This window comes from Vulpes vulpes, chromosome 12 (genome assembly GCF_048418805.1).
Source record: "Vulpes vulpes isolate BD-2025 chromosome 12, VulVul3, whole genome shotgun sequence".
Taxonomy (NCBI): domain Eukaryota; kingdom Metazoa; phylum Chordata; class Mammalia; order Carnivora; family Canidae; genus Vulpes; species Vulpes vulpes.
This window is the reverse complement of record NC_132791.1, coordinates 24031935-24043727: the sequence shown is the minus strand read 5'-3', so window position 1 is coordinate 24043727 and position 11793 is coordinate 24031935. Positions and strand designations below refer to the sequence as shown.

Sequence of the window (11793 nt, the reverse complement as noted above, 5' to 3'; positions counted from 1 at the left end):
TGATAATTTGTTACATGTATATGTTGCAAAATGATTACTACAATAAGGTTAGTTAACACATTTAACACATCCTTCACTTCACATAATTACCATATGTTGTTATTGTTATGGTAAGAACATTTAAGATCTATTCTCTTAGCACCTTTCTTTTTTTTTTTAAAGATTTTTATTTATTTATTCATGAGAGACATAGAGACACAGGCAGAGGGAGAAGCAGGCCCTATGCAGGGAGCCTGACGTGGGACTCGATACCAGGGACTTCAGGATCATGCCCTGGGCGGAAGGCAGATGCTAAACTGCTGAGCCACCCAGGTGTCCTTCAATACAGTATCATTAACTATAGTCACCGTGCTGTACATTAGATCCCCAGAAACTTATTTCTCTTATAACTGGAAGTTTGTATCCTTTAACCAATATCTCCTCATTTCCCCTACTATCACCTGGCAACCACAATCTACTCTGTTTCTATAAGTTTGGCTTTTTAATTTTTTTTTAAGATTTTATTTATTCATGAGAGAGAGACACACACACACAGAGGTAGAAACACAGGCAGAGGGAGAAGCAGGCTCCATGTAGGGAGCCCGGTGTGGGACTCGATACTGGGACTCTGGGATCACGCCGTGAGCCGAATGCAGACGCCCGACTGCAGAGCCACCCAGGCGTCCCAAGTTTGGCTTTTTTAGATTCTACGTATAAGTAAGATGATTCAGCATTTGTCTTTCTCTGACTTATTGCACTTAGCTTAATGCTGTCAATGTTCATCAATATTGTCACAAATGGCAGGATTTCCTTCTTCATGGCTGGAGAATGTTTTGTTAAGATTTCCTAGAGGAGATGGATTTGTGCTAAGTCTTGAAGTATAATTTGACTTTGAATTGACGGAGAAGAGGAAGCAGCACTGTTGAAGTATGATCAAGCACTGAAGATTAGAGAGATAAGTCAACCACTCATTCCATACTGAGTGACACTTAAGAAATGGCAAGCACAATGCTCAGTGTCAAGACTAGAGAGATAAATAGGACATGATGATGGGGCGCCTGGGTGACTCAGTGGTTGAGCATCTGCCTTTGGCTTGGGGTGTCGTCCCTGGATCCTGGGATCAAGTCCCACATCGAGCTCCCTGCATGGAGCCTGCTTCTCCCTCTGCCTATGTCTCTGCCTCTCCCTGTGTCTCTCATGAATGGATAAATAAAATCTTTAAAAAAAGAAAAAAAAGACATGATCACAAGCCAGAAATCAGGAATTGTGTTCTTGCCCTCACGTTTTACAGGCTGGCCCTCTATGCAATTAAAAAAAAAAAATGCAGCTTTGACTTTTATTCAGGAGACCAGATGGGTTGCCCCGGGATCCGGTTGCCAACCCTGGGGCCAAGCAAGGCTGGAAACCCACATCTGGCCCCATTTCACCCTGAGCTGCAGCCTCAACTCCAGGAACCTGCTTGCCACCACTGCAAGTGCAGGTAGAGGGAGCCCGATGAGAACTGGATGTTGCTATTGACTCATTTAAAAAAAAGAAAGAAAGAAAGAAAAACAAAACAAAACAAAACAAAAAAAAACCCAACCAAACAAACTCATTCTATTGATTTTGGGTTTTTTCTTAAACAAACAAATCAAAATACACTAAGATTCTGTGCTCCCCATGACCAGTGGGCCTGGTGGGGGGCAGCATGACCCCCCCCTCCTACAACCACATAATTTCTGTATAACCCACCATCTGGGGCAGAGGATGAGCACATGGAGGCCATTGGCCCTTGTATTCATTTAAATGTAATCTCACAAAGGTTTATTCTGTCCTTGTTCTACCTTCATTTAAAATTTGCCTTTACCCCTGGTGTACCTGGTTGCTCAGTCGGTAGAGCTGGCAACTTTTGATCTCGGAGGTTGTGAGTTTGAGCCAACGTTGGGTGTAGATTACTTAAAAATAAAATCTTAAGGGACACATAGGTGGCTCAGTCAGTTAAGTATCTGACTGTTGATTTTCGCTCAGGTCATGATCTCACAGTTGCGAGATCAAGCCTTGTTATGGGCTCCGTGGTGGGCGTGAAGCCTGCTTAAAATTCTCTCTCTCCCTCTGCTCCACTCCCCTTTCTAAAATAAATAAAGTCTTTTTAAAAATTGCATTCATTGGGCAACCCGGGTAGCTCAGAGGTTTAGCACCACCTTCAGCCCAGGGCGTGACCCTGGAGACCCGGGATCCAGTCGGGCTCCCTGCATGGAGCGTGTTTCTCCCTCTGCCTGTGTCTCTGCCTCTCTCAATCCATGTTTCTCATTAATAAATAAATAAAATATTTTTTTTATAAATAAAATATTTTTTTAAAAATTGCATTCATCCCCCCCAAAAAAAAGAATAGTAAAAAGTAAAATTGCATTCACCCCAACATTTTCAGTTTTAGGCCCTACTTTAATCATCTTCATTAGTATTCACCAAAACTTGCAATGATATTATTTATCTAGTAATTACTTCTTTTTGTGTGATTAAGTCTCAGCAACTAGAATGTAAGCTCCTTGAAGGCATAACTAAATAATTTCCAACTTGTTTACTACTGTATCCTTGGTATTTGGCATAGGGCCTGTCACCTAGCAGGCACTCAAAAAATATTTGTTGAGTGAATGAATGGCTCTTTCTTAAGAGCACCTGAGAGGCTGGGAGAAAGATGTAAACAAATAATTGCAATATAGCATGGAGGTGATATGATATGCATGGATTGCTATGGGCATATTAGCTTAGGAATATTACAGTACTTTGGTTAAGAGCAGTCACACTTCGGGCATTAAAGAGGGCACATGGAACACCTGGGTGGCTCAGTGGTTGGGTGCCTGCTTGCCTTTGGCTTGAAGTGTGATCCTGGAGTCCAGGGATCTAGTCCCATATCAGGCTTCCTGCATTGAGCCTGCTTCTCTTTCTGTCTATGTCTCTGCCTCACTCTCTATGTCTCTCATGAGTAAATAAATAAAATCTTTTTAAAGAAAAGAGGACACGGGATGTGATGAGCACTGGGTGTTATAATATATGATGGCAAAGAATTTAAATCAAAACACAATTAATTAAATAAAAGAATCATGGAAGGATAACTGGGTAAGAAATCCAATAACCTGACTTTTGTATGTGGCCCTTCCCTTTATGCTCTGGCTCTTAGCTTCCTTAAATAAAAAATAAGGATGATAGATAAAAAAATTTTAAAGAGTTTTTGTAGTTCTGGCATTTTATTCATGAAATGTTGATTCTGATTCTTTCCTTTAGGAAGTCTCATGGGAAAATTAGGTTTCAAAATGATGGAAAATACTAGCTGAGCATACTTGGATGCCAAAGAGGATATCTTTTTTTCTCTCCATCATGAAAATCCTCCTCTTGCAATTCATCCCTCCTTGTGTGTGATAGTGACAGAGACCTGCCCCTGCTGAGCTTGTATAAGATAACTGAAGCTTCTTTATACCTCTTCCCTCCCTAATAAATAAACTTCTGAAATCCTGGAAAAAAAGAAAACAGCAGTTACACTTAGGTGGGATGGCCAAGGTTCAACTCCGGGTTCTATCATTTACCTACTGCATAACCTTGATAACCTTCTTAACCTTTCTAAATCTTATTATACCCAGGAAAACAGATGTTCTAGTATGGATGTCATGGATTTTTTTGAGAATTAAACAGGATACTGCTTGTAAAGAGCCTGTCACATACTGATGCACAGCAAATGTCAGCTATTATTGAGAAAGATTGGGCAGCCTGGGTGGCTCAGCAGTTTAGCGCCGCCTTCCGCCCAGGCCATGATCCTGGAGTCCCCAGGATTGAGTCCCACGTCCGGCTCCCTGCATGGAGCCTGCTTCTTCCTCTGCCTGTGTCTCTGCCTCTCCCTCTCTGTTTCTCATGAAACATAATTTCAAAAATAAATGAAATCTTTAAAAGAGAGAGAGAGAGAGAAAGATTGTGGCTCCTTAAGAGCACTATTTGACTTCCATGTGTTAACATACATAAAATGAAAAAAAAAATATTGGTCTCCTAAAAAAAGACATTATATAAGGTCAGAATTAACCACTCTAAAGCAAATACCCCTACCTCTCATTTATCTTTCAAGATTTCCATATCATTTCTCTTTGGAAGAAAGAATTCTTCAAGAGAGCCCTCTCTTGAAGAGCACCAGGTGATGCCATACAGACTGAAGGCGTGTGTCCCGTTTTCTTTACCACCAGAGGGCACCAATCAGTCAAATCATTGACCTGTCATTATAAAACACTATGAGAAAGCTCTAGGAAGCTGTTTCTGCCACTCATTCTTCTGACAAATATATTTTGAATACCTATAACGTGCCAAACGTTGTAGTAGTTTGTATATTAAAAAAAGAGCTTGTATAAACAAGACCTGCCAACCTTATGGAATTTATAATCTTGAGCACCTACTATGTGTTGGAAAGGTTCTATTAGACATGGGGGTGGAGGGTGAGGTTCAACTTGTTGTTGTTGTTACTGATTGTTTTCCTGCTCTTGGCTGTAAGCCCATGAGAACAATTACTTAGTGTCTACTTTTGTCAAACAATGTACTGGTTGCTGTGGATCCAGGCATGAATAAGACACAGTTGCACCATACTAACAAACAATGTCTTACCTGCTAGGATGAAAAGGCATGAGACATTAGATTTTAGAGTTCCTCTGAGGTGAGAATGAAGAACCTTAAGTACACATCTTATTAACTAACACATTAGGCTATGAGCCTTTTAGACGGGTATATGTTTATTAGCCATCCACCTTAGGGCCATGGTCATTGCAGATATTTACTATGAATTTGCGAGCTTTATTTGAACTCAGGGAGCAGCTTCTGGTCTAGCTGACAGGTATCTGTTCCAGGGGATTAGGCTAAGAATTTACCATCTTCTGGGTCAGGGTGGGACTGTGATGAGTTTATGAGGGTGAAATGCTTTGAAGATGAACTTTCTGCCTATTTGTCTACTCACATCCTTGTTATTAAAGGTGTCAACATCATCTCCCACATTTCCAGGTCAGCAATCTTCTTGTCCCTAAATTGAATGGTGGAGGAAGGGAAGTCAGAACCTTAGAGGGGGTGGTAGTCAGAATATACCTATGCCTTAAATTTTTTTTCTTTCTTTAAAGTTCCTATTTATGGATCATTTATCATGTGCTAGTCATTGTGTCAAATGCTGTAAACAGATGATCTCATTTAATATTTACAATAGTTTAAGTTGGGTATAATTAACCCTTTGTTACAGAAGCTTATGAATAAGGAATGGATAATATAAGTGGTAGAGCCAGGGTTGGAACTTAGAGTCTTTTTTTTTTTTTTTTTCTTAGAGTCTTTTTGATCTCAAAATTCTAAATGTGTGGAACTCTCATAGTATCCTGACTTTACTAGGAATTGTTTCAGCAGTTATCATAGGACATGCCTTCCCAAGAGAACGAACGGGCTACCCTAAAATCATGAGGATTTAAGACTGTCTCCGTATCTCACTTAAGTTATGATTATCTTAAAAGTCCCTCAGTTCCTAGTTGGACCATCTAGCTGAAAGGATCTATAGGGGGTCAAAGTTCAATCACAATATTTTCCTTTTTATTTTTCCTTTTAAGATTTTATTTTTAAGTAATCGCTACAACAAGGCGGGTCTTGAACTCACAATTCCGAGATCGAGGGTCCCATGCTCCACCAAATGAGCCAGCCAGGTACCTAACTACCCCCCCCCCCCCCATAGTACTTCATTTTACAAATAACTGAGGGATAGCTAGAGCACTGGCCCCAAATCACAGAGAAGCGTCAGAAACCCAGGTTTAGTCTGCATTATTACTTCTCTATTTCCCGCAACTTCCTTTCCGTAGTCATGAAGAGAAGTAGCAGCGGCCTATCTGCCTTCCCCATTTCTCGGATGGGAATCGGCTCCCCCACCCCCCATCCCCCATCCCCCACCCCCCTGGGTGACACACTGCCCTCCAAGGACACATGGGCTTGATTTGTAAACAAGATATGTCGGGACACTTGTCCCCACCGATAAGACTTACAAGCTCAGCGTATTCTTGTCAAGGACCTATTAAGTGCGGGGACGGGGCAAGGACTTTGTGTCACGGGGAGAGGCCTGCAGAGGACCAGGGTTCGACGGAGGATGGCTGCGGAAGCCTGTGGCTACCTACACACTGGGAGAGGAAAAGGGAAGGCGCGGACAGCTCTAGGGCCAGTGGTCCTTTTCCCCGGAGCTCCCTAGGAACCGCGGCACCCAGCGGCACAACTGTCATTTTTGGGCCAAGGGCATCCCCCGCGACTACCCTCGGCCCTCACAGCAGCTTGGCCCTTTAAGGGCGGGGGACACGCGTCGGCGTCACAAAGCGCCGCCACCGCGCCGGGCGGCGGGGAGGAGGCGGGGAAGTGAGAGGAGGAGGGCGGAGGAGGGAGCGGAGGGAGAGGAGGGCGGCGGAGGGAGGGGCGTGCGCACGCGCGCCTGGCCGCCCGCCTCCGAGAGCCGCCCTCCCTCCCGGCGCGCGCCCCTCCTCCCGCTCTCTCTCCCTCCTTCTTCTCGGCTCCGTCGCTCCCGCGGCGCGAGGCGCTCTCGCTCTTCTCCTCCTCCTCCGTCGTCGCCCCTCCCCCCGCGCAGCCGTCGCCGCCGCCGCCGCCGTCGCCGTCGCCGCTGCGAGACCCCAGCGCGCCGCGCTCCCCCCGCCCTCCGGCCCCGCGCGCCCTTCGGCCCCGGCAGCCCCTGAGGAGAACGAGAGGGCGAGCGAGCGCGGCGCTCCCGGGCCGGCTCGGCCCCCTCCCCTCACCATCGCCGGCCCTTCGCCGCTCTCCTCCGCTTCCACCCCCTCTCCCCCCCCCCAGCCAAGTTGAGGCCCCCTCCGGGGGGGGGAGGCCCGGGACCGGGAGCGAATTCCCCTAACTCCCTCAGCCCCTCCCCCCACCTGGCCCGAGTGTGAGGAAAAAGGCCCGGCCCGCGTCGTGTGTGAGGAGGACCCGGGCCGGCCCACGGGCCGTCTGGGGCCTGGTCCGGCCCGCGGGGTGTGTGAAGACAGGGGCCCGGTGCGGCCCGGCGGAGGGCGAGCGCAGGGGAGGGGCCTCGTCCGGCCCGGCCGGTGCGAGAGGACTGGGGCTCCGGCCCGGCGCCGCCGCGATGGCCCAGCAGCAGATGACCAGCTCGCAGAAGGCCCTGATGCTCGAGCTGAAATCCCTGCAGGAGGAGCCGGTGGAGGGCTTCCGGATCACCCTGGTGGATGAGTCCGACCTCTACAACTGGGAGGTTGCCATCTTCGGACCCCCCAACACCCTCTACGAAGGCGGCTACTTCAAGGTACCCCTGCCCCCTCCCAGACCATGCTTCCCCAGGCGGAGGCCTCCGCTCCCCGCCGCTTCCTGGGCCAGGAGTGAGCGCGAGTGTGTATAGGGGGCTCCTCACCTCGGCAGCCCCCTCCCCCCATCCGTGGAAGCAGGAAGGCCTTGCTCACCAAGTGCCTTTTCTTTGTCATGGGGGCGGGGGCTGGAGGCCAGACTGCACCGAGAAATAGGAAAGCCTCTCTGGCTAGGGTAGTGGCTACCGGAGGAGGAGGGCTGTCTTTGTTTTGTTTCCCCAGCTGAGGGTGTGTGGGAAAGAAAGGTGGTCTTTCCCCTCTCGTATGCCCCTCAGAACCGTCACCGCGCCGGCTGGAACTGCCCCAGAGGGCAGAGTGACCTGCACTTATTGGATTGAACCTTTCTTTTTTTTGGGGGGTGAGGGTGGGGGAAGGGTATTAACCTGTCATTCCAAAGGCTATCTAGTGACCTGACACTTTGAGGATGTGATGGGCTTCTTGCGTGGTGGTAGTTCCAACTTCGCATTCCAGTGGGCGGTAATGAATAGGACCCTAGGGGTGGTAAACAAGGATGCCTGCGTTTTCATCCCATTATCTACTTGAGGGAACGCTAATTTAGCCTCCTTTCTGTTTACTTCAGTGGTATTTCAAAATGCCCTTTGTCCTCACCCTGCCACCAACTTTACTGGCTACCCCCCCCCCCCCCCCCCAATGTAGAAATATCTGCAGACCGTGGAACGTGCTCTGTAGGGAGGTTGCGAGTTTCCCACCTCAGGGAGACAGAATTGAAACGTTTTATTCAGGTGGTTAGCTCTAGCAAATGGGGTGGTCTCACAGATGAAAAGTATCATCTGAGGTGAGTTGGTTTCACTGAGAAGGACTGATCCTTAGTCCCCCTCCTGATTTTGGAACAGTGATTGTTGTTCCTGAATCCAGTTGGTTTTTTTTTTTTTTTTACCCCCCCCCCTTTTTTAATTCTAAGATAACTTGGCAATATTGAGTTTGTTTTTGTTTTCACTTTACCAATTTTGTAGGGACAAGTCATAGATTGAAGGTAGAATGCTTTAAGTGGTGGAGGCAGAGACAGGAAATAAGTGCTAGGGAATCCATTTAATTTTATTTCCAAAATTAAGTAAAATAGAGCAGTGAGTCAATCTTTGTTTTGAAGGGAGGGGCTATCTTGGCATAAGTTTTAAATGAATGTCTTAGTCACGTAGTCATGATGTACATTTTTAGGAACTACCCAATTACTTTTTTTCTATCCTTCTAAAGGTGGAGAACCTACAGTGTCAGCTTTGAAATTGGGTCAACTTTGTAAAAATGTGAAGAATTGACGGTGGGGGGGTGATGTTTAATAGTCACGCTTGTGATAGTCTGTGAATACCTAGTAAAAGCACATTTTTAGAATATTGTGTAAGAGCAGTACTTTTACTAACTATGTGCTTAATCTCTTGTGGTCACCATACACTATACCTTTTAGATGCAGCTACTAAGGCAAAGTTATTAGTGACAAAGTGAAGAAGATATTAATGTGTCTACTGGCTAACTTTAGTGACAAAGTTTAATTCCTGTAAAGTATTAGTTGGGACAGTTAATAGTCAAGGTGAATGGGTACTAATTAGAATACTTCCACCTCAGTGTTTTTTTTTTAAAAAAAAGCAGTGTCAAAGGAATTAATAGTTGCAAATTGCAATATTTTTGCTTCAGTAGCAGGAAAAGGATTGTGGAGAATCCTCTGTGTTTGAAATAAGTACTATGGGAAGAGGATTCCCTACTATGGCAAACATTGATTTCAGTTAAATGTTTTGTAATTTCTGTAGTATTAAGAAAAAATGGTTGAATTTCAATGTATATTTTAGATTTCTTAATCTTTTTACCTTTAATTGTGACATTTAAAAACGTATGAAAATTCTTAGGATTTAGTGTTGTATGAAAATTCTGTCATTTTGTTTTATTCCTTGTTGTATGGCTTTTTATCCCAAAAGTCTTTTGTTAGAAAAAGGCAAATTTATGGTCATGAGTAGTTAACACTGGTGGTAGGTCTAAAACCATTGTTTTTTTTTATTTCACTGCTTTTGTCATAAAACAAAGCTTTTAGTGTGTTCCACTACAGCTGCAGTTAAAAGTTGGCACAGATCTTTTTCCACCACTGTTCTACCATATCAAATGATAGTTTTTGAATATTTAGTATAATTTATTTTCAAGTTAAATTGTTTCCTCTGTTTTGCGTAATAGTTACTGAAGGCAGTGGGACTGCCAGTCATTCTTTAGATTTTTCATGTTACTCCTTTAACTTTCACATATTAATAGGTTTCTTACTGATCTTTCTTCACATGAAATCCTTGGCTCCAGTCTGTTTTAACTATGGCATCTGTTGTGGTAGAGATTGGTGAGACCTGTATTTCACAAATTTTTTTCAGTTCATCATAACCTTTGTTTTTTAAGTATTTCAAGTCTGTGTTTCTTAGCTATGGGGCTAAGATGGGTAGCATGTATGATGGGTAAAGGTAGTTTCTTGTGCCTGTTTTTCTGGATATCATAAAATCTTTTTTTGGCTTTGGTTTTTGTCCAGTTTCTTGATCTTTTAGACTTGCTGAGTGAAACATCTTTGTTGCTTCTACTTTTCCTCTAGGGGTCAATCGTTACAAAACGCAAAGTAGGAGATGACTTGGAATAGAGAACACCTCTGAATTTAATTTTGCTACTGTGGAGCAAGTTGGAATTTTATTATGTTATTGGACGAATGAATTGTTGGTCAAGTGAGCAGTTAATGATAACTTTTAACAAATTCACTCCATTAATTTAAAAAGCCCTATCTTGGGCAGCCCAGGAGCCTTAGCGGTTTAGCGCCGCCTTCAGCCCAGGGTGTGATCCTGGAGAACCCGGGATCTAGTCCCACGTCGGGCTCCCTGCATGGAGCCTGCTTCTCTCTCTGCCTGTCTCTCTACCTCTCTCTCTGTGTCTCTCATGAATACATAAATAAAATCTTTTTTTTTTTTTAAAGCACTATCTTGGGGATCCCTGGGTGGCTCAGCGGTTTATCGAGCCTGCTTCTCCCTCTGCCTGCTTCTCTGCCTTTCTCTGTGTCTATCATGAATAAATAAATAAAATATAAAAAAAAAATAAAAAGCACTATCTTTTCTTTTTTCTTTTTTTTTTTTTAGCACTATCTTTTCAAATAACTCCTGCTAATGATTATAACAGTATGGCTGCTTAGGTATAGAAGAGAATCTCTTTGGGAGGTTCTTTGGAACTCCTCCTGCATTATTTATCTGAAAGCGTGGTAGGGTGGAGTCTAGAGATCAGAAAAAAGAGAGTGCTTAGGGGTTCCTTGGCTGGCACAGTCGTAGAACATGTGACTCTTGATCTCATAGTGGTGAGTTCGAGGCCCATGTTGGGTGGAGAGATTACTTTGAAAGAAAAAAGTGTCTTTTTCATAATGTTCATAGTATAAAAGTTTAAATGATACAGAAAACTTAAAATATTGCAGTTAACATTTTGTAGTTTTTGTTTTTATTCAATATATATATATTTTTAAGATTTTATTTTTGTATTCATGAAAGATAGAGAGGCGGAGACACAAGCAGAGAGAGAAGCAGACTCCATGCAGGGAGCCTGATGTGGGACTCCATCCCGGAACCACGGAATCACGCCCTGGGCCGAAGGCAGGCACTAACCTCTGAGCCACCCAGCTGTCCCTTTATTCAATAATTGTATTGAGAAAGTGAAATAAATACAGGTTCTTCCATTTTTTGAAAACTTCAAACTGATAATTTAGAAAAGTATTTGTCATATACTAAAAGTTTTCCTTAATCAGAGCTTCTTTAATAGAAATCAAAGTGTAAGTCTGATAAAGAAACTTTTCAGGAGCGCCTGGGTGGCTCGGTCGGTTAAGTGCCTTCAGCTCAGGTCATAATCCCAGGGTCCTGGGATCAAATCTTCTGCTCAGTGGGGAGTCTGTTTCTCCCTCTTCCCTCCCCGCTGCTTGAGCTCTTTCTCTTGCTCACTCAGATAAATAAAATCTTTAAAAAAAAAAAACCATTTAATAATTTGTAAAAATAACAGATACATATTATTTTCATTTATTCTGGAATAAATAAATCTATTTCTTGCCCCCTCTCAAAAAAACAGAAACAAAACCCTGCGAAATTTAACATTTGGGCCTGGCAATGTCCTTAATATTATGACATACTCTGTTTTGTGACTCTAATTCCTAATATGTAGTTGAAACAATTATTTTAAGAAAGTGATTCTTAGGGAAGCCCCGGTGGCCCAGCGGTTTGGCCCCGCCTTCGGCGGCACAGGGTGTGATCCTGGAGACCCTGGATCGAGTCCTGCCTCGGGCTCTCTGCGTGGAGCCTGCTTCTCCCTCTGCCTGTGTCTCTGCCTCTCTGTGTCTGTCATGAATAAATAAATAAAATCTTTAAAAAAAAAAGAAAAGAAAAGAAAAGAAAGTGATTCTTAGAGGCACCTGAGTGGCTCAGTGGTTGAGACTTTGGCTCAGATTGTGATCCCAGGGTCCTGG

The 11793-nt window shown here is 44.2% G+C and overlaps 1 protein-coding gene across 1 annotated transcript in view; it reads left to right on the top strand.

The window, feature by feature from the left end:
* Positions 1 to 6586: 6586 nt before the first annotated feature.
* Positions 6587 to 11793, top strand: part of UBE2R2 (ubiquitin conjugating enzyme E2 R2) — a 120955-nt gene continuing 115748 nt past the window's right edge. The window contains exon 1 of the mRNA XM_026008966.2: positions 6587 to 7270. Coding sequence (XP_025864751.1) covers positions 7094 to 7270 — 177 coding nt within the window. The 5' untranslated portion in view covers positions 6587 to 7093. The remainder of the gene's footprint in view (positions 7271 to 11793) is intronic.